This window comes from Hordeum vulgare, chromosome 6H (genome assembly GCF_904849725.1).
Source record: "Hordeum vulgare subsp. vulgare chromosome 6H, MorexV3_pseudomolecules_assembly, whole genome shotgun sequence".
NCBI classification, from domain to species: Eukaryota; Viridiplantae; Streptophyta; class Magnoliopsida; order Poales; family Poaceae; genus Hordeum; species Hordeum vulgare.
Genome location: NC_058523.1, coordinates 546,451,411 through 546,474,952, shown reverse-complemented (window position 1 = coordinate 546,474,952; position 23,542 = coordinate 546,451,411). Strand labels below are relative to the sequence as shown.

Genomic DNA, 23,542 nt, shown 5'->3' with positions numbered 1-23,542 from the left:
TAGGTAGATTAATTTCCGCTTCACCTCTTGCATGTTTGACAACACTAATATTGCCGAGTAGATAACCGGGAGTGAACTAAATAATTAACGTGGAGTTTCGTCAATATGCAACTCGTGCTTATTGAACTTCACTTAATGTGTAGTGTTTGATTGTGTGATTTGTCATGCCGTGAATTGCATGTATTCAGTAGCTCATGCATCACATGTGTTGTGCATCGTGTGGTGAATATCGTGTGTTGATGCTTGTTTCCGGTTTTCCCGTCTCGGTAGAGTTCCACAAGCGTGTCGGATGTGAGGACCCGTTCGACTACGTCGGTTCGTCTGCTTCACAGAGGCATTCTTCTTCCAAGCGGGATCTCAGGCAAGATGATCATTTCCCCAGATACCACTACTATCATTGCCATGCTAGATTATCGTTGCTACCGTTTATGTCTCGTTGCCTACCACCTGTTAAATGTCAGCCTCTCAACAATACCATGTTAACCCTCAACCTGTTCAACCTAGCAAACCACTGATTGGCTATGTTACTGCTTGTTTAACCCTGTTGATAGCGTTGCTAGTTGCAGGTGCAAATGCTTCCATGTGAAAACATGGGTTCCTTGTTATATCACCATATTTAATGCTATTTAATTTAATGCACCTATATACTTGGTAAAAGGTGGAAGGCTCGGCCTTTCTAGCCTGGTGTTTTGTTCCACCTTTGCCCCCTTAGTTCCGGCTACCGGTGTTATGTTCCATATTTGAGCGCTCCTAACACGATCGGGGTTGTTATGGGGACCCCCTTGATAATTCGTTTTAGATTAAAGCTGGTCTGGCAAGGCCCAACTTTGGTACTACATTTGCCTAAACACCTAATAAAATTGCATAGGGACTTTCCGGACCCCGAGGATAATTTAGTCAACCCCCGGGCCAGTGCTCCTCATGAGTGTTGGCCCCACCTGAGCGATGTCCGGCGCCCCTCTGGTCACCTGGAGGTTTAGCGATCCCGACGTCTAGCTCATCCGCCGTGTCCTGAGAACGAGGTACGCGACTCCTATCGGGATCGTCGACACGTCGGGCGGCCTTGCTGGATTAGTTTTACCTTTGACGAGATATCTTGTGCATCGGGATTCCGGTGATGCTTTGGGTAATCTCAGAGTTGAGGTTTTCCACTAGGGAATCCGACGAGATCGCGAGCTTCGTGATTGAGGATTTCTATGCGGCTTGTGGTAATTTGTGATGGACTAGTTGGAGCACCCCTACAGGGTTAAATCTTTCGGAAAGCCGTGCCCGCGGTTATGTGGCAACGTGGAAGCTTTGTTTAACACTGGTTCTAGATAACTTGAAGTTAACTTAATTAAAACATGCCAACTGTGTGCGTAACCGTGACTGTCTCTTTCGTGAGTTCCTTCTCCGATCGAGGACACGGTGGGGTTATGTCTGACGTAGGTAGGTGTTCAGGATCATTCATTTGATCACCAGTAGTTCACGTCCGTTATGCGTAGATCTTCCCCCTCTTATTCCTGGTACTCGTAAGTTAGCCACCAAATATATGCTTAGCCGCTGCCACAACCTCACCACTTAACCTTGCCTCACCCATTAAGCTTTGCTAGTCTTGATACCTTTGGAAATGAGATTGCTGAGTCCCCTGTGGCTCACAGATTACTACAACACCAGTTGCAGGTACAGGTAAAGGTTACTCGACGTGAGCGCGTTGATTGTTCATTTGGAGTTGCTTCTTCTTCTTCTTCTTCATCGATCTAGGATGGGTTCCAGGCCGGCAGCCTGGGATAGCAAGGATGGACGTCGTTCTTCTTTTGTCGTTTATTTTCGTCCGTAGTCGGACCCTGCTCTTACTCTTGATGATTATGTAATGTACTGATGTGACTCTGATGTAGCTTGTGGCGAGTGTAAGCCAATTCTATATATCTCTTCTTTTTAGTACATGTACTTGTAACGATATCCATTCTTGCGACACGACGAGATGCGCTTCTATCCCTAACGAGGCCCTCGTGCCAAATTGAGGATAGGGTCGCATCTTGGGCGTGACACAATATCCCCAACATTAGGCCCCAAATTGACTTGAATTTTCATGCCAATGCTTCTGCTTTAGTTGAAGGTGATTCACTCCTTCGTTTTCCTCCATACGCCAGAAATTTTAACTCGCCATCCGGTACCGGAAAAATCTTTGAGTCGCCAATCCATTTCCCGTCAGCACCTTCCTTAGCCCTCGATCTTCGGGAAATTTAACACAATCCCAACGGATCTTTTAGTGCATCATTATCCCAAAATTTTCGGACGTCATCATGGCGAATCTTTTATTTAGGGTGGGTGCATGAGCTTTCTGACTCGCCTCCCCCTGTCGCGATCGTATGAGCCGACGAAACCTGCATTTAGGGTGGGTGCATGAGCTTTCTGACTCGCCTCCCCCTGTCGCGACCGTATGAGCCGACGAAACCTGCATTTAGGGTGGGTGCACGAGCTTTCTGACTCGCCTCCGAAAATTTTGGGAATAAAAGATTCGCCATGATGACGTCCGAAAATTTTGGGATAATGATGCACTAAAAGATCCGTTGGGATTGTGTTAAATTTCACGAAGATCGAGGGCTAAGGAAGGTGCTGACGGGAAATGGATTGGCGACTCAAAGATTTTTCCGGTACCGGATGGCGAGTTAAAATTTCTGGCGTATGGAGGAAAACGAAGGAGTGAATCACCTTCAACTAAAGCGGAAGCATTGGCATGAAAATTCAAGTCAATTTGGGGCCTAATGTTGGGGATATTGCTTATTAAGTGACCCGCCCAATATGAGCCGGGTTACTAGTAAGGCGATTCATCCTTTGGGGCTAGTTGGGCCTCAGCCTGGGCGGTTCAAGGCCGCGGTATGGTTATGATTTATGGAAGGTCTTTGGGTTTTGCAAGACGGCGACTTAGAGACCGCGGTGGTCACGATTTGTAAGGAGGAAGGGACTCTTGTAAAACCCTAAGGCCTCGACCTATATATAAAGGCGAGTCTGAAGGGGGATAGACAGGTTAGAAATCATCGAGTGCTAGGTTAGGCGAGTTACGCCTCCCTTGTAATCGAATCAACATCAATACACGCAAAGCAGGACGTAGGCTATTACCTCCACCCGAGGGGCCGAACCTGGGTCGCACCTTGGTGGCGACTCAAAGGGGTTAACGGGAGGAAACACGGCGGGTTACCCAGGTTCGGCCCCTCGGGTGGAGGTAATAGCCTACGTCCTGCTTTGCGTGTATTGATGTTGATTCGATTACAAGGGAGGTGTAACTCGCCTAACCTAGCACTCGATGATTTCTAACCTGTCTATCCCCCTTCAGACTCGCCTTTATATATAGGTCGAGGCCTTCGGGTTTTACAAGAGTCCCTTCCTCCTTACAAATCGTGACCACCGCGGTCTCTAAGTCGTCGTCTTGCAAAACCCAAAGACCTTCCATAAATCATAACCATACCGCGGCCTTGAACCGCCCAGGCTGAGGCCCAACTAGCCCCAAAGGATGAATCTCCTTACTAGTAACCCGGCCCATATTGGGCGGGTCACTTAATAAGCAATATCCCCAACAAGGACCTTGATACTGCTTTGGATGCGTGTCTTCTTTCTTGTTCATACATTGCTGGTCCTCCCGTGTCTGCGGTGTATCTTTTGTCTTTCCATACACGCCCAAGAAGCCTAGCAGGTCCACGCAGACATTCTTCGTCACGTGCATCACGTCGATTGCAGAGCGGACCTCTAGGTCTGTCCAATAAGATAGATCCCAAAATATAGATTTCTTCTTCCACATGGTTGTGTGTCCCTCAGCGTCATTCGGAACAGATTGTCCGCCAGGACCCTTTCCAAATATTACTTGTAAATCCCTGACCATATCAAATATAATATCACCTATACGGAGGACACACTTCTTTCGGTGATCTGCCTCACCTTTGAAATGTTTGTCTTTCTTTCTTAAGTGATGCCTTTTCGTAAGAAATCGACGATGTCCCAGGTACACATTCTTCTTACATTTATCCAAATATATACTTTCAGTCTTATGTAAACAGTGCGTGCATTCATGATATCACTTGTTTGTGTGTCCTGAAAGGATACTAAGAGCAGGCCAATCATTGATGGTTACAAACAACAATGCTCGTAGGTCAAATTCCTACTGTTTGTGCTCATCCCACACACGTATACCTTTTTATCCCACAACTGTAAAAGTTCTTCAACTAATGGCCTGAGGTACACATCAATGTCATTGTCGGGTTGCTTAGGGAGTTGGATGAGCACCAACATCATAATAAACTTCCGCATCATGCACATCCAAGGAGGAAGGTTATAGATGCATAGAGTTAGAGGCGAGGTGCTATGATTGATGATCTGCTCCCCCAAAGGATTTATGTCATCTGCACTTAAATCAAACCATACGTTCCTTGTGTCACCTGCAAAGTCCTCCCACTTTCTCTCGATTTTTCTCCATTGCGAACTGTCAGAGGGTACTCTCAATATCCCGTCTTTCTTACGACCTTCTCTGTGCCATTACAACGACTTGGCATGCTCTTCGTTTCTAAACAGATATTTCAACCGTAGTATTATAGGAGCATACGACATCACCTTGGCAGGAACCCTCTTCAACCGTGGTATTGGGGCGCTGGCCCTCAACCTCACCAGGGTCATCTCGTATGATCTTATATACCGTAATGCACTGCATACCGGGAATGCATTCAAATTCTTGTACTCCTCACCACAGTAGAGGATGTAGTCATTAGGGCATGCATGTATCTTCTACACCTCTAATCTTAGAGGGCAGAGAACCTTCTTTGCTTCGTACGTACTGTCAGGCAATTCATTATCATTTGGAAGCTTGTTCTTCATTATTTTCAGTAGCTTATGAAATCTCTTGTAAGATATACCATTCTCTGCCTTCCATTGCAGCAATTCCAGTGTGATACCGAGCTTTGTGTTGCCATCTTCGTAATTTGGATACAACCCTTTTTTGTGATCCTCTAACATGCGATCGAACTTTAACTTCTCCCTTTTACTTTTGCATTATGTGTGTGCATCAACAATGACCCAACGAAGATCATCATCAGCGGGCACATCTGGTGCCTCTTGATTTTTAACTTCCCCAGTTGCAGTATCGCCGTATTCATCCTCTTTTTCTTCATTGTATTCCATCATAACTCATGTTTCTCCGTGCTTGGTCCAAACATTATAGTGTGGCATGAAACCTTTCTCAAGCAGGTGCAAGTGAAGGGTTTTCGAGGAAGAGTAATCCTTCGTATTCCCACACACAATACATGGACAATACATAAAACCATTCTGCTTGTTTGTCTCAGCCACTTCGAGAAAATTATGCAGGTCGTCAATGTAGTCGGAGGTGTGTCAGTCACCGTACATCCATTGCCGGTTCATCTACATGCATTATATAATTAAGTATATAAAAAACCAAATTAATACAAGTTCATCATCACATTAAAACCAATGTACAGTAGTGATCAAATCTTATTACTGAAAAATAAATACATATAGTTCTCACAGAACAACATACAACTCTTATAGAACAACATAGAGATCAAATTGTGCATCAAAATTAAATAAACTCACACTTACACTCCTCCACTAAAACCCGCAAACCACATTACTTCTAGAGCATTTGAAATTAGCTAAACTAGTAGTGAGAGATGAGGATGAAGTTGCTAACCTTTTTTAGAACACTTGGATAGTTGGTGCAGCGTAAAACTTAGACAAATCTTGGAGAAAATGAAGCTTGGAGGTCGAGCTTGGAGAGGAAAGAAAGCTTAAGTGTGGCTCGGGCATTTCATCAAACACCTCATGTGCATAGGAGGTGAGAACAAAGTAGCACACACCTGCACACGCTGGGCGGCCAAAAATAAAAGGAGTGAGCAGGAGGGACGAACATATATATATATATATATATATATATATATATATATATATATATAGGCATCCTTTTAGTCCCGGTTGATGTTTAGAACCGGGACTGAAGATAGACATTTAGTCTTAGTTCCAGACACGAACCGGGACTAAAGGGGTTGCGTCAGGAGCCAGACCCTCTAGTCCCGGTTCATGGCTGAAACCGGGACTAAAGGTCCCAGACGAACCGGTGCTAGTGCCCGCCAAGGCCCGACTGATGTCCTGGCCGCTCGAACCGGGACTGATGCACGCATTAGTCCCGGTTCGTAAGTCGACCAGGATTGACGGTCTGATCTGGCAAAAACCAATGCCCTGTTTTCTACTAGTGTTCATGTCTCCTTCCTCTCGTTCTCCCGATCCTCATCGTCACATCAACCGATTCCAGAAGCCTCCTCCTCCTTCCCCGCGAAGCAAGCCATCAAGCAACCGAGATCCAAACCCCCGCCCAAAATCCTCTCCCCCCTCTCGGGAACCCTAACCTCACGCCCATGGCGCCCGAACAAAATGTCCCCGATGGTTGGACGCAACGACCAAGTTTGCTCCGTCAGGCTGGACATTGCCCGTTTGCGCGACCCAAACGAACAAAATCCGGATAAAACGGACGTCCGTTTACGGCCGCTCGTTGGAGTTGGCTTGACTCAGATGAAAAAGAGTGTACGTTTCCAAGGAAGAAAGAGGGCCGGCGGAGCGGCGGGCGGGTCCCACGGGTCACTTGGTTAACAAGGGGCAGGGCGGAAGCAACGTTTAGGATCAGTCGACCGAAATGGAAGGTTTTCCAAAAGATAATAAAGAAAAATTGGCAATTGCCGGCCCTGCACGCTCGCGGATCGGGTGCCGCCGTCACTTTCCCGTCTCCTTCCTCCATCTCCCTTTTCCTGGTCAAATCCATCGATTCCAGAAGCCTCCCCCTTCCCCGCGAAGCAAGCAAGCAGCCCAGATCCAAACCCCCGCCCAAAATCCTCTCCCCCTCTCGGAAACCCTAGCCTCGCCCCATGCCCTCCGGGACCCCTCGCCGCGGCTGACGACGACGACGGCGGCGATGAGGTCGCTCCGCCGGGTCCTCCTCCCGCTCGTCCTCCTCTCGGGCCTCGCCTTCCGCGGGGCCCGCTTCGACGACGCCGACGCCGCCCCCGCCCCGCTCCTCCTCCCGCTCCCCCTGCCGCCGCAGCAGCCGGCGCCGTCCCTCGCGCTCCCCGCCGGGGACGAGGCGGGCTCCACGGAGATCGTCGCCGCGGAGCAGCCGTCGCTCAGGGAGCTCCTGGTCAGGCCGCCGCGCCGCCGGTCGGAGCCCGCCAACGCGGTGCTGCCGGACACAGGGCCCGGCATCAGGTGAGCTAAGCTCGTGTCCGTCCCCTAAGCGCCGCTCTGCATGGCTTGCCTCTTTATTGCTCTCTGGGCTCCCGAAGCCGTGCTGATGGAGGAATGGATTGTGGTAGGTATTAGCACAAGCTTTTACCATGTTTTCAGCTGTTTGTGCAGTCTTGTTTCGTGCTGCATTTGAGCTGAGAAGAGGAAAGAGCTGGCTATCTAGCTGCCTTTTTGGTTGTTTACGGTTGATGGCTTCGTGTGCCAGCGAGAGTTACCTTGTGTTGTGTCCAGATAAACCAAATAAATCTTGGCAGTACTAGTTCATGGATTGTCCCTCACTGGATTTTAGGGTGCTCTCGTGTGGAGGGAGCTTTTGCTCTTCTATTGATCAGGTCTATATGTGATAATAAGACGTTGAGTTTGTTTACCAGATTAGCTACTCTTTTTTGTTTGGGATCTATAGTGTATTTTGATCTATCCATTAGGCCGTGAAGTAGCCGGCATTTTTTTGTGGCAATTTGCAGATGTGTCATGTGATCAGTTTTATAGCAACTTGCAGATCTGTTCTCTGACTCAATTTTATTAGCAACTTACAGACCTGTCCTGTGATTGACTGGAGTTTCTTGCTTGTTTTGCGAACAGCTCTGAACTGCGATTTTATGACAATGGCACAATTCAACTTGTGGACCGTCGATCGGAAGCTCCTCTGTGGCAGTTCTCCACGGGACCGCCTCTGTCCAAGCACATTACTACCACAAACTCTGATTTGAGCTATCTCATATATCCTTTGGACGAGTCTGATCTTGTGGAAGTTCATAATGGCACCGGTGTGGTATGCTTTGCACAAATATGCTAGTTCGCCAATTACTTTTTGAAAAAAAATATTATGTTTCTCATCCATGGCTTATTCCTGTAGAAACTTCCCTGGGAACTGGAAGAGTTTATCGCTAGAACTCCATACATACGGGATTCTGTGGTTACTATTGGATCAAAAGCATCAACAACTTTTACGGTTGATGCTGATAGTGGTGAGATCATTTACAAGCATAGTCTGCCAGCCGCCTTGAATGAGTTGGGAGCAGTCCCGGTTGGAGAAGTACCATCCAAGTTAGATGTTGGTAGAAGTTCTAATATCATTGTGGTTGTGAGAACTGATTATTCTCTCAGTGCATCAGATCTTGGTGTACATTTGTTTAACTGGACACGATCTTCTTTCTCTGCAAATTACTATGTCAAACACAGCCATCCGGATATGCTTGAACAATCATCCTGTTTGCAAGAAAATATTCCATGCATTAGGACCGATGGTGTACCTCTGAAACTTACTTTACCTGATTCCAGTACATCCAATGCACTTGTCTTGCGAGATGTGGACAAAGTTACCACTAGGGATGGTGCTGATGCTTTGAGACTACTTCAAACTTTGGTGATTCCACAACAAACTGCTAGCAAGTCTGGTGTAGCCCTGGATGGCACTCAGAATCGAACTGTTGATGGTGCTCTTAGTCATCTTGTCCCTGCTGACCCCCAAACCAACAGGTTCACTAATAATGCTTATGGATTGCTATTCCCGGTGCTTACCTTACTGGTGGTCCTTACTTGGCTGGTGAGGTTGGCCTATTCAAGCAAGTCTTGCAAGCAATTCATGAGTATACTTATGAAGCCATTTGTTCGTGAACAGAAATCAATAGACCCTAGAGGGAAGTCGGAGGGAACATCTAAGAGAAGGAAAACACGGAAGAAAGATGGAAGGGCCAATAGCACAGAGATCGGTTCAGCATCTGACAAAGAGAGCAGTGGAACCGGCGGGTCAAATGAGATGCTCTATGCACTCCCTGATGGCCTTGATGGATGCCAGATTGGAAAACTTCGTGTTCATAAAAAGGAAATTGGTAAAGGGAGCAATGGCACAGTTGTCTTTGAGGGTTCCTATGATGGACGTGAAGTTGCAGTGAAACGCCTGCTTCGTTCACACACTGATATAGCACAAAAAGAGATTCAGAATCTTATTGCATCTGATCGTGATCCTAATATTGTTAGACTGTATGGCTGCGATCAGGATGACAATTTTGTTTATATCTCCCTTGAGAGGTGCCACTGCAGCTTGGCTGATCTGATCCAACAGCATACAGATCCATCCTTTTCAGATGTTGAGAAAATAGATGTTGAACTTTGGACGCAGGATGGACTTCCTTCGCCACAACTCCTAAAGCTGATGAGGTATTGAACCCGTGTCCTATATTATCCATTAGAAATGTTGGTTGGGTATAAACTTATTTCCAACACCTTCTCCCTAGAGGTGTATCAGCCACATCGATGACTGAAAGGTTATAAATACCAACCTGTTTTCAGGTCAATGTGCATGCTTGGCAATATAACCGCTTGTAGGTGTATGCCATTGCTATTTTAGATTGAACACTGGAACAGTTTACTGGCAAACAGCCCTTGAGCGTACTCCTTTCTATCTCTTCCATAAGATACTGCATTCCCTGCTCTCAAGATAATGCATTTTCAACTAATCAAATTACGTTAGTGCTAGATTGCGAAGGAATATGGTCCAGCTTGCTGCTGCTGCGCTATCCGGTGCTATGAAGATAGTAAATTAATAGATTATATTTATAGCTTGTAGTGTACTCTTTCTGTTATGGCTCTTAAAATATACTCCCTCCGTTCCTAAATATAAGCCTTTTTAGAGATTTCACTAGGAAACTACATACGAAGTAAAATGAATGAATCTGCACTTTAAAGTATGTCTATATACATCCGCATATAGTCTTTTAGTGGAACCTCTAAAAAGACTTATATTTAGGAACGGAGGGAGTATGTTGCTAATTAGTTACTCTCCCTGTCCCATAATATAAGAGTGTTTTGACACTAAACATTGTCAACTTGTTAACGAACATAAATTGGCTACTTTTCAGTTGTGGAAGATTCAAAACTCAAAAGAAGCTTGCTAATGGATATATTGGCTTACTCCCTCCATTTGGCTTAATAAGGCCTATTGGTTTTTAAAGTCCGACCAAGTTTATAGGAACAATATCAACATCTGTAATCCCAGATCAATATCGCTAGATCTATCATGAAATATCATTTCGTAATGTATTTATTGAGTATTATAGATCTTCATATACTCCATCCCTTCTGGTTGAGAGGGCCTATCTCAAACTTTTCAGATTACTAGCACAATGCCCGTGCGTTGCTACGAAACTATAAAATACGAGGAGTTAGGTCACTGGCTTAGGAAATCGTCAAAATACGGTGGTGCCATGTGGAATTTGCTCGTGGTTCACTATTAAAAAGATAAAAAATACCACAAAAGATCACGCGTCAGGCATTGAATCTTAAGTGACCATGGTCCTTTACAAACACAATATTTCGTATGTTGAAACATATGAGAATAGACAATGGTACTGCACAAAGTCGTGGATCAGGTAGGAGGATAAGGTCTATCATCGTTTTCGAATTACAATCTGTTCACTCTCTTGTTCTGTGATATAAAACTGAAATAACCTGGCTGGGAAAAAAGAAAAAGAAAATAAGAGCATTATATTGAGTTGGAGTCGCATTTCTGCATTTGTTATTTGTGCCCAAGTGTTAGTCTCACATGAATAGTAGTGTATTGTTTATTTGTGTTTGGTCCCACATGTGAGCACAAATACATTTGTTTATTTATGTTCATGGAAGGTTGCTATTCTCAATGTGGGTAGGGGTGCATTTGTTTATTGTGAAGGTTGTTGGTCCCACATATGAACTCACCACCAACTCCAACCTTTATAAGTAGGAAAGATCATTATATTAGTCCCACTTTGAGTCTCATTGAGTTAAAGTGCTTTGAATCACACGGCTCATTTAATCCACGGAGATGCGAGAGAGGGAATTAGAGGCCATGTATCCACTGTTATTATGCATGAACCATGCAGATCCAATTAGAGGGAGGGTGTTGCATCTATTGCTTCGTGAGTTGGACATGTGAGGCATATTTTAGTGGGCAGTTTTGAACTCATGAAAATCGTGCCCTCCACTTACGATCTACCTTGGTTGCTGAGAGTTTTGAGATAAGCCCTTTAAACCGGAAGAGAGTAGTATTTGTCTACAAACTTGGTCACACTTTATCAAGTTTGACTTATGGCAAGATTTGTAGGCCTTACAAAACTGAATGGAGGAGTACTTGTTAGGACCCCAGCACATCCAGCTATATCACCACATTTGTACGCGGTACTTAACATATACTTGAGCAAATAATGCCTGCTATATCACCACTAGCTGCAATCTACTATAGCTTCGTCAGTATTCTTGTATTTCTGACTTCTTGAAATGTTAATAGTACCCATGGTTTTGTCAGCCAGTGCATCTGCTGCTGTGCCTGTATGATTGCTCCTATCTTACTTCTTTTATACATCTCACTCTTATCTTGTGAATTTTCTTATGCAGAGATGTTGTTGCTGGTATTGTGCATTTGCATAGTTTAGGAATCATACATCGCGATTTGAAGCCTCAGAATGTCTTAATAAGTAAGGAGGGATCTCTCAGTGCAAAGCTTTCTGATATGGGTATCAGTAAGCGCTTGCAAGAGGATATGTCATCTCTTAGTCATCATGGCACTGGTAAGCAAGATTGAAGTCGCTTGCTTATATGTGATATTACAGTATGTTATGCCTGGTGTTTATGGTAGAAACTTTACTTGCATTTTTTCAATAATAGCACTCTTCTTTTTAAAGTAGCTGTTTAATCCTTGACAGTGTATTGCAGGATATGGAAGCTCCGGTTGGCAAGCACCTGAGCAGCTTCGTCGTGCTAGTCAGACTCGTGCAATGGATTTATTTAGTTTGGGTTGCCTTATTTTCTATTGTATCACTAAAGGCAAGCATCCGTTTGGTGAGTACTATGAACGGGACATAAACATTATAAACGGTCACTTTGATCTCTTCGTGGTGGATCACATACCAGAAGCGGTGCATCTTATTTCTCTGTTGTTACAACCAAAACCAGATGAGAGGTAAGAATTTAGGTCAATGTACATTCTTGCTGTGCTGAACACATAGGTTATATAAGGCTTCCTGTTCTTTTTTTTTTTTACTGAAATTCACTTTTAAAATGTTAACAGACCCACGGCGATGTATGCGATAAATCATCCTCTCTTTTGGAGCCCTGAGTTGCGGCTTTTGTTTCTAAGAGATACCAGCGATAGAATTGAGAAAACCACTGAAACTGACCTCCTTAATGCTTTGGAAAGCATAGGACATCAAGCTTTTGGTGGAAAATGGCGAGAAAAGTTGGATGATGGTCTGGTTGCCGACGTGGGTCGTTATAGGAAATATAATTTCGAGTCAACTCGTGACCTTCTCAGGTTGATTAGAAACAAGTCAGGACATTACAGAGAGCTTCCAACTGATCTCAAGGTTAGTTATGCTGCACCTCTTGTCGCATTTGCTCTTGTTTATGCTATATGTGTAATTTCTTTCCATGGTTACTGAGCAAAATGCTCACCCTGACACATTTCTCCCCATTCACTCTCTCTGTTTCTCCTCATGTCAACCATGTGAATGCTCCTGAGCACAACCTTGATATGCCTATGGTGTGTTCTTGTTCTAAATTTAATCATTCAACCATGATCTGGCATGAGTGAATTCTCCAGGGAAGGTGGAGGATGCGCTAAAGTTGCTGTCAGTGGTGGCGGTGGAGCGGTGTAGGATCAAGGAAACCACCTAGAGTGGGTGGATAGGTAGATTATGATATGATTCTGTTAAGCTAAAACATGTGTTTAGCACAACTAAAGGAAATAAATTTTGCATTTTTAACCCAAATCAGTTACACCTATGGGTCTATACTCTATATAGGTGCACTGACAACCTAATTTGAGTTAAACTGTTTGCGATCTATAATAAGCAAACCGTAAATGCACACGAGCAAGAGAAGAGAACCCAAAGATGAACTTGATACTGTTTTTTGGCTTTGGCGTTCTCCTTATTTCATGCTTAGGTAAGCTGATAAATGAATCCCTCCAAACAGGCACACTGAATCCGCTAGCGGCAGGCGGCAACACATGTCCACCCTAGACAAGTTACAACCTTCATACAGTGATGTGTCTCGTCATGACCATCTTGTATAGATCACCGAGTGTCATCCAATCTGTCTAGCTTCCAATAGTGACAAGTTGGTGATACTCGCTTGAAGTTGATCATGTGTCAAACTACGTGCTGTCTCTTTCTTTTCCTTAAGACAGTGAACTGCAAACAAAGCTTACCTTAGTTGGTTAGGTTTCTTCTGGTGGAACCAGCCTACCTAGGCCCAAGTCCTAGACTTGGTACGGGTGTTTGCATATTTTCCTGGATCTATTTCAGGCTTTTCGGCTCTATCCTTTCAGTGGTATGATGTGACCGTTGACTACGAGGTGCATATGGTGACTTCGACAATCTTAAGATCTGTCGGCTAAGGTCTGTGTGCGTGCGTTCATATGGTAGGGTGTGTGTGTGTGTGCGTGTTGTGAGTGTCTGCGTCTGTTCCAAAAAAATAAAAATAATGAACTGGATAGTATGAAGGATGGAGATGAATTAAGGGCCCAAGGACGGCGACTGAGTGGCAGAATATGCCCACACACATGCAAATAGTTATTACTCTTATTGAAGATGAAATTTAGAACTGGTCGAACAGCCTCATCCCTCATGGTAGCAGCTAGTTGCACTGAACAATACAATAGTCAAATATGATTTTTAAAGAGTTCTAAATCTGGCTAACTAACAGTTCATTGAGGGGCTCAAGAAATTGAGATGGCTGCTACAAGCACGTCAATCTGGGACACCTGATCTGACCACAATATGGATGCCGGTTAGATTTTTCTTGGCAGAACAGGCCCACTGGAAAGTTTTGACGAGCAATCATTGCCCTCCCAAACCGTGGACCCTTGTCACACCCACTTAAGGCCTCTTTGTTTCGCAGGATTTGTAAAACGCAGGAATAGGCAAAATATAGGATTGGAGTGGCATGACATCTTCAATACACATGATTAGTATGGGCATTTGAAAAGCGTAGGATTCTTCATATGAGGTTGGAGTGGATGGAAATGTTCCTATGTAAACTAGTACTCCCTCCGTCCCAAAATAAGTGTCTTAAGCTTAGTATAATTTTGTACTAGCTCTAGTACAAAGTTGAGACAGTTATTTTGGGACGGAGGGAGTAGTACAAATGAATTCCAAGGAAAAAATCCTATGGGTTGTGATCCTACGAATCAAACAACCTACATAGGAAAAAAAATCCTACTGGTTAGAATCCTTCAAAATATCTTTAACATTCATACGAATCAAAGAGGAGATGGGGGAATAATAGTCTTGAACAAGGGCTTCCAAACAAAAAACCTTCCTTCAAGAGCGTATTTGGTTACTGGTTGCACCACTATGGGATCATGGAGAGCGGTTATTATTTGGTTGGTATGATGGCGTGCCAGCGTTTCCATCAAATGCTGGTCAGTCCAGGCGCAAGGAATTTTGTTGAACTTCTAAAGGTTGATAAATGCCATACGTGGTGTGCCATAACTATGAAGCACTTAGGTTGGCACAACTATTTCAGTGTTAATGTACCACAGCACTAACAACACGGGTAGCAACCTGGTTTTCCACCCCACCAAACTCCAAAGACCAGGAAATTCTGTGAAATGACCCTAAGCTTTATTGCCACCTTTGCATCAGGTATAGTTGAGAAGATTTAACTCCCATCATTTACATCTGTTGGTCTTCAATGTCCTATAGCAATCTTCAGGGATGGCTAATGCTTGTTATGGTTCTGCTCCCCTGTGAGCTCAGCTTTGTGTTTCCTCCCCCCTGCATCTGCATTCCCAAGAAGCTAAACGTTTTATCAATTTTCAGGAGTCACTTGGGTCACTGCCGGAGGGATTTGATCGATATTTCTCAAGCCGATTTCCAAAGCTGCTAATTGAAGTGTACAAGGTCATGTCAGTTTATTGCAAGGACGAAGAAGATTTCAGAAAATATTTCATTGGGAGCTCGGTATAACTAAAGCAGATGTCATCCCTCTATTGTATGCACTAACAGCCTTCACCTAGCAAAATGTATGTACATGTGATCTGTATCATATTACCATTGAAGGAAGAAATCATAAGAGATCTCAACCATTAATCTGTACATTGTATTACACAGAACTGTATTGTTACAGTGTCACTGATAAAAAAAAGGACTGTTATCCATACAAATAAATCAATGGATTTTCAGAATATCTCACAACATATTAAGTTTTATGAGGGAAACTATTAATCTCAAGCTTTGAGTGAAACATTATTGAGTTCTATTGATTGCCAGAAACGTTCAAAGGACGTATTACAATATCATGCGGAATGCAAGTGAGATTGGAGCTAAGGCATGTTTTGCAAAACTATCAGCTTGATGATTATTGCTTCTTGCTCGCTCGATAGTCTTCATGGACTCAGGAGCCAGGTACTCCTGACCTGTCCTGAATATCTCGTGACATTCCCATAGTCAGATGGTACATTTAGTAGTACTGACGACAATTATAGATCTTTGGGTTTCAATTGGAAGATTATTAATTGTGTCAATTGGAAGAAAAGTGTTTCTGGTCAGCTGTTAATTCCATCTTGCCGAGGATCAACGATGGTGCTACTGAGCACCTAAGCTCAGTTGCTCGCATGGATCTGGGCTCCAATGGTAAAAAAAGTTTTTTTATCATTTATGTCACTGGTTGTCTCTCACTACTCAGTTTTGCCATTAGAAATTTTAACCGCTCTCACTACTCAGTTTTGCCATTAGAAATTTTAACCGCTTAAAAATTCCATCGTTTTGTTAGACGCGTGCTAAAAATTTCATTGGACACCATTACTACGAGCTCAAATCTCATTTGCCTATGATGACCAAAATACCTATACATTAACATGTCACCTCTCCCTCTATCTCTCTATAATAAATGTGGGTCTCACTTTATCTGAACACCGTTCTTATTTTCCTCTAAAATAATTCGTTTGATTACTCCTTACAAATAGGGTCCACACTTATCATTGTGAGATAGAGAGGGCTTAGAGCAACTCTAGCAGACCTCGCAAAATCTCGACCCGCAAGATCTTGTTTACGGGTCAAAAATGAGCGCGGCCGAACAGAAACCATAAATAAAACTGCATAATTTGAAAATATAGTTTGGCGAAAGTTCATATGACATACTACATATATTACATACTACATCAGTGCGAGCACAGTCCTCCTCGTCGGAGTTGCAGAAATGATGTACATAGCTTTCTGCTCCTCGCGGATGCGCCGTCACTCGTCGTCCTTCGCCTTGGCGGCGAGGTTGGCCTTGACCGGCTGCCGCCACTGGAGGTCTTCAATCTCCTCGTCGTGACGCCGACGCTCCGCCTCCTCGTGCAAGCTACACTCGGCAATGGCAGCCGCAACCGCGTCCACGTCGGCGACGAAGTCCTCCGGCCTGACGACTCCGAGGCGGCCGAGCTCCTCGGGCTCCTCCTTGACGGCGACGACGTCCTCTGGCTCCTCCGACCACTGCCCCTTCACAGGGAGAAGGCGCGCGGAAGAGGAGGAGCTACCGGCGTAGGACGAGCCCGCGGCGACATGCCGACGGTTGTACTCCTCTATCTCCCGGACGAGGAAGCTCGCCGACGGTGACATGTCGCGGTTGGTCCACCTCCGGGCCCCGCGCTTCCTCGCGGCGTCCGAGCGGACGTGCCGCTCGCGCTCCGGGTCGCTTCCGCCGCCGGATCGGCTGTCGGAGCCGCGTCCGGAGCTCGACATTGCGGCTGGAGGCGGGGGAGGTGGTCGCCGGCGGCGAGAAATGTGGAGAAGGGGTGGGGAATCGCGGGGCTCGGCGGCGGCGGGGGATAGGGTTTCGACCCGCAAACGCGCCGCGGAACCGTAGATATAGTGGTCGGGGCATGTGTTTTGAGGGTCGCGGCAATTTTTTAATGGGCCGGGCAAGTGTGTGGGCTCTGTCCTGGCCGAAAAAATGGGCCGAAACCGCATACTTGCTGGAATTTTACGGGTTTGCCTCTTTTGTGGGGTCTGCTAGAGTTGCTCTTACATGTGGGTATAGGGGTATTCTCGTCATATAACATGGTCAACGAGTTTGACCTGACAATAACTATGTTTAATGGTATTTTGAGCAAACATGTAATGAACGATGGCATTTTTAGATATCTATTAGCATTTTGAGCAAGCATCTCGTAGAACCATGTCATTTTTGAGCAGTTGTAACTTCTAATGACAAAACCGAGTAGTGAGATGCAACTTGTGCCATAAATGGTACCCCCCCCCCCCCAAAAAAAGAACACAAGTGAACACTATAATTTTAGCTTTTTTGCGACATTATTCATGGTGAATTTGTCTTTTTTTGTATTTTCTTGTGTGTTTTGAATTTTGATTTGAACTTTTTACATTTTGTAGGGACATGTCTTATGAACACTCACTATTTTTTGGGGATTTTTTTGGAACATATAAATATGTTGTCTAAAAAACAGCAGGATGGTAGCACCCAATGTGGCAATGTGTGGTACCCCCTAGAGGAAATTGCACAAATCACCAACTATTGGGGTCACATTTGCATATCTTGCCTACTCTTCGGGTTTGTTGCACAAAACACCTTCTATTGGTGTAAAAGCTGCATCTAGCTCTAATCCGCTATTTAATCTTCTTCACATGATCTCTAATAGGTGGTCCCCACTTGTAAGTGTACATGTGGCAAAAAAAACATGCACATTAGCCAGCTTGGACTATTCTTTCACTGGTCAGCATGCATAAGCAAAGCGAGCGACAATGTATTTAAAAAAATGTTCAGAATTTCTAGAAAATGTCCAGAATACCAAAAAATTGTTCAGATTTTCATTTTTTTTTCAGATTATCAAAATTTGTAAAAACAGTCCAGTTTTTGAAAATTGGTTAACATTTTCAAAAAAGTACGGAATTTAAAGTTTGGATTTAAAATTTTGAATAAAAAAAATAAATAAATCATATTTTTATTTTTTTTAATTCATAGAGATATTAAACTTTCATAATTTGTTTAAATTCCAAAAAAAAACTTCAAAACTTCAAAATGTTTAAATTTTCAAAAAATATTATTTTTTCCATGTTTCAAAAAATTATTCACATTTTTTAAATATTTTGTTCACTTATTTAAAAATATCGGTTTCTACAGTATCGACCGCCATGTCTAAACAGATGCAAGCTGTCAAGCCGAGTCTCAGCTTAGCATGTCTTATCCCATACACTGCTACCAAACAACAGTAAATGCATATACGTAACGTGTCTATACTTAGCATGTACTCCCTCTGTAAACTAATATAAAAGTGTTTAGATTACTAAAGTAGTATTCTAAATGCTCTTATATTAATTTACGGAGGGAGTATCAAAGAAGAACAACCATACTGGATAGGAAATGCTACCAACACATCCTAATGTGCTCGTATAGTCCATGTGGGAGGTTAAAGCAGGCCAATGAATAAACTCGTATTGCTTGGGCGGCATTTTTTATAAGCATTCTTTCACCATGCAAATAGAAGGTTGTCTAGCTAACCTTGGATCTTGCTTCGGATACCATCTTTAAGATACTTAAATACCCCATCCTTCTAACCTCCACACCAACGGGCAACCCGACGTACCTTTTACTCCTTGAATTTCACTTCTTTTCTAATACTAACAGCTTGGGGCATGCTTTTTCAAAAAGGATAGAACATATACCCAAATTAATGCGCTGACTAGAAGCTTGACAATACGTGTCCAAAAGTTGAGATACTTTATCAGCCCCTTCTCCACTCGCTTTGAAAACAACAAACTATCAATAGGAAAAAGTTAGTTAACTAGCGGAGTCGATGACACCACTTTAACCTAACCGGTGTGCCCTGACGAATAAATACATGTAATCCTCAAATTGTAATGTTAGAAATCAATTTTAAGGTTAATTAGGGTACTCATTTTAAGAACTTTGGGGCATAGCATTATCACTTCATGCACTCCTCAACTTATAACCATTTCCATTGATATCCCGATTATTGTCACTTCGGTGTCTCCGTCCAAACTATAATAACTGCATACAACTTGCAGGTATGATCTAAACACATAAATATGCATGAAAACAAATATAGTTCAGATCTGAAATCATATAATTCCGGTCCTAGTGAAAAGCATCAAACATACAAAATACAGTCATTACAATATCAATCTACGAACCTAAATGACACTAGCCATCAAACCCTAACCGACTTATCTCAAGGAATCGTCGTCATTCTTCAAGCAAAAACTGGCCTATCTCTCACACCTGTTTGGCTGGGTAGAGAATGAGAATTTGAGGGGTACAAGACATATAATCCATTGTTTGGTTGGGTGTTATGGAGCTGAGGAGGGAAGGGAAAATGGAACTAAGGAGGTCGATTTCCACGTATATATCTCTTTTCTGCCCTCACCTATCAATTCAGGTGGGACGTTAATTCCCCTCAAACCCCCCTATTATTTCTCACCATACGTCAAACATGGATTTGAAAGTAAACATATACCTCCCATGCCTAATCCTCCACTAAACTCCTACTTCTAAACTCTTATTCACTTGTTCCTAGACAAACACATTGTGAACTGAGAGAAAATGTACAGGTAATGTGTAGAAGAGCAAATGACAACCAACTTTATCTTTTCATTATTGACGATTTACATATATATCCCATGAGGGAATGCGTCCAACAGGAAATGTTTGTTAGAAGTGGCGGAAGAAATGGACGTGATGGTTAGTAAGGAGATGTAGTGGTTGATAAAACAGTCTTATCTTAAGTCATCCATATAATTTGAAGAATATAATAAATGATAATGGTAAAAATCTGATGTCAGCTTTTAAGCATGGCAAATCTGACGCTCGGGGTGGAAAATTATATTGTCGAGAGCATGCTATAATTTCCTTCAGCAAGCATGGCATGATATTTGCCATACTTACAAATGTAATGTCAAATTTGTACCAAAAACCATAATAAAAGGGATTGCCTAATTAACTTCAGTCGACTGTTTTTCAATTGTGTTAAGTCGAATTTTTGACCTATACCATGCTGCACGTGCCTTGAGTTGTTTTATGTGTTGTCCAAACTTTTGGAATAAAAACTGATTTCGTTACAGTTCTAAGTCAAATTTTCATGAGGCCTTTGGGCACACCTGCCCATCCCACTTTCCAGACGAGCTTGATTCCAGGCCCGTCACCCTTGAGTGCCACCGGTGAAAATGCAACATAGGTGGAAGGCATGGAATCATACTGCATTTGGGACATCGTAAAACTAATTTTTTTTTTACAAGGAATAAGTCGTACACCTACAGCTTAGCCCTATATCACAACTTGTCTACTCAATGAACCAAGTGACAGATAACTGATGATCCCGAAAAATACATCTACATTACTAATTACTAGATAAATTAAACAAACCAAAAAATAAAGATAATCGCCTAACTGCTGAATCTGAACCGAGCTTAACACTTCTCCTGATAAGATTTTGTAATATTATCTAAGTAAAGAAAATCTGGACACTTGTACACAGCTACAAAAATAGACTAACCGAAAGATAATATTTTAAATTGTCCAGACTGGATTGCAACCAGCATAGCACTAACACTGGCAAATTATGGGGATGTTATCTAAAAAATGGCAAATTTGAACAATACTAGATATCGACAGAACATCGAAATGAACACTATTCCCTCTGTATCTAAATACTTGTAATTGGAGAGAACTAGTCTAGTACTCCATAACTACAAGTATTTATGTACACTGGGAATAGAAAACAAATCCCCCGCTAGCTTTCTCTCCATCCCTTCCTCGCATTGGCCTGAATGCCGATGCGACGCATAGAAGAGTCCCCTTTTCTTTCTTCCTTGTCTTGGCCTTTCTTCTACGTTGAAGATGACCTTGTTGCAACATTGGAGGTATGACAGCTTGCCGGAATAGATGGGTGTTGCTAAAGATTGATTTGAGCGGCTAGGGCTGGAAGTGCATATATAGGAGACCTCCACGGGTCTCCTTCCAAGGGATTTAGTGGAGCCGAATCTTCTCCCAATACCTTCCTTGGTCGCTAAGGATCATGTAAGAACAAACCTGATTGAAATCGATGAAGAATCATGGAAGTTGTGGCTGATTTCGCAGCCCTGGGAGACTGGTACAAGCGCACACACCATCTTCCCTCCTAGACTCAACATGTGCAATTTCATATTTTGTTCGCCATTTCTTTATGCGTTCTCTAATTTGGGTGTTCTTAGGTTCATTGGATTCATCTTGAAAATCCCGATACACCTATGATATTGGATTTTCAATTTGGATAGTTTGGAAATGTAAAAATATTCAACTCTCCAAAGGGGCTGAATCCGTTGCCTCTAACTCCTCCAGTTTGGCCCCAACTTGGTCCTTTTCGGTGCACCAAGTCCATGGAAATGCCAATACACCTTCAAAAGGCAAAAAAAAAGAGAGTAAAACTAAAGTTGTGCAATGAACTCGGTAAAATGGGTAAAAAATCAGAAATTATGCATTGTGGACATGAAAATTTGCTGGATGGATATGATATGAGGGATTTGGGCATTAAGATATACTCTAGAAAATGTTGCAAAAATACACTCATCAACCTCCTCGCCAAAATTATCACGGGCTAACCGAAAATAATGAAGACTGATCATTAAAATACTGAAATCATAAACAAGATGCATTGAGAACTGAAGGAACAAAAGCCGTGTGAATGAAGAGTTTGTTGAATTAATGAAAACTGAAAAGTGATGGTATATGTGGAAACAAAAGCTAACGGATAGAACTTCTAAGAAATTGAAGGAAGTGACACACTGAGTTGGGACATAACTGAAGAAAAAACATGTAGATCCACAATCTAAAAAATGATTATACGTGTTTACAGAAGTGAAGAATCATGCACAGTCTGTTCAATCTTTAGACTGCAAGAAAGAGAAATAATCTCATGAAAAATGGAGGCTTATTGGTGAAAGTGCAACTAATCCCTGGTGGTTTTGGTAATTAATAAATACATATACATCATTGAACTAATGCCTATTCAAAGATCACTTCAGAAAGTTCAATGTAGGAGTGGCTATAAGATGTGGATGTGAATCCCTCAAAATGCTAAGGAAAATAATTGGCAAAAATCTCCAAGATTCTTTCTTTATGGTTATGTGATCCAATACCACATTGAGTCCATAGAAAATCTAATACTATTAAAAGGAGATGAGGTTTTGCTGATGACTAAATTCCTCAAGTGCTTAGAGATTTGCCTCCAAAATCCTCAACCACATTCTCGCATTCAAACTTGTCCAAATTCCATAAGTCTGTCTCGGTCCCACCAAACATTCCATATGGACCCACTGAGATATCCATGACAGCAACCACAACCTAAACCCAGTAACTCGGTGATCCCGAGATGACATTCGGCCCCATGGAAGTGCATGTGCCAAGTTTCTGTAACCCACTTGTTTCACTTCGGAATCTCCGAGTGAAACCGATCGAAATTATTGAAGCGATGAACTGCTTAGGTCATCACACTTCAATGCCTTTGAGTGAAACCATTCGGTCACACTGAAACATCTAACGTTCCACCGAGTTGGGCATAAAGCGAGTAACTGCTAGATTTTTGCTGCTGACTATATATACCCCTCCAACACCACCGCAACTAGGACGAAGCATACACCTTTCATATCCATTTTCTGAGGAAGAACCACCTACACTTGTGTTGAGATAAAGAGATTCCACTCCAACCGTATGATCCTTGATTTCTAGCCTCCCCAAGTTGCTTTCTTTTCTACGAAGCCAAATTCTGTGAGAGAGTGATTGAGTGTTGAGGAGACTATATTTTAAAGCACAAGAGCAAGGAGTTCATCATCAACACTACACATATTACCTTTTAAAGAGTGGCGTCTCCTAGATTGGTTAGGCTCGCTTGGGAGCCTCCAAAACATATAAAGTTGAACTAAGAAGTTTGTAAGGGCAAGAAGATCGTCTACTTCTTGAAGATCTATCCCGAGTGAGGCTAGTCCTTCGTGGATGTAAGCATGATGACATAGACAAGGTTGCTTCTTCATGGACCCTTTGTGGGTGGTGCCCTCCGTGGACTCGCGTAGCCGATACCCTTCGTGGGTTGAAGTGTACGTAAACGTGGACGTACAATATTACCACCTACCGGAATCGCGCCAAAAGTCACCATGTCTTCATTGCTTTGATTTCTCCGATCTCTTCTTTACTTCCATATGCAATGTCTCTGCTTTCCGCTTCCCACTACTTAGACTTGCATGTGTAGGGTGTTGCTTGACTTTTGTGAATTGCTAAAACTTGTCAACAACTAAAATTA

The 23,542-nt window shown here is 43.1% G+C and overlaps 1 protein-coding gene across 2 annotated transcripts; it reads left to right on the top strand.

Annotated features, from left to right (window-relative positions):
- The first annotated feature begins 6,773 nt into the window (after positions 1 to 6,773).
- On the top strand, positions 6,774 to 15,344 carry LOC123400966 (serine/threonine-protein kinase/endoribonuclease IRE1-like). 2 transcript variants are annotated; one of them, XM_045094681.1, is made up of 7 exons: positions 6,774 to 7,236; positions 7,858 to 8,047; positions 8,132 to 9,435; positions 11,647 to 11,819; positions 11,965 to 12,211; positions 12,320 to 12,614; positions 15,075 to 15,344. In XM_045094681.1, exons 1-7 carry the CDS (start codon positions 6,947 to 6,949, stop codon positions 15,219 to 15,221), a joined length of 2,646 nt encoding a protein of 881 aa, XP_044950616.1. In that variant the 5' UTR covers positions 6,774 to 6,946; the 3' UTR covers positions 15,222 to 15,344. The 2 variants fall into 2 exon arrangements, with proteins under 2 accessions (XP_044950616.1, XP_044950617.1); XM_045094682.1 differs by lacking the exon at positions 6,774 to 7,236 and having other exon boundaries at positions 7,949 to 8,042.
- The last annotated feature ends 8,198 nt before the right edge of the window (positions 15,345 to 23,542 follow it).

Coding starts and splice junctions, on each gene's coding strand:
- LOC123400966 (XM_045094681.1), top strand. CDS start 6,947: ATGAGGTCGCTCCGCCGGGTCCTCCTCCCGCTCGTCCTCCTCTCGGGC. Junction 7,237..7,857: donor GACACAGGGCCCGGCATCAG/GTGAGCTAAGCT, acceptor TTTTGCGAACAG/CTCTGAACTGCGATTTTATG. Junction 9,436..11,646: donor CAACTCCTAAAGCTGATGAG/GTATTGAACCCG, acceptor TTTCTTATGCAG/AGATGTTGTTGCTGGTATTG.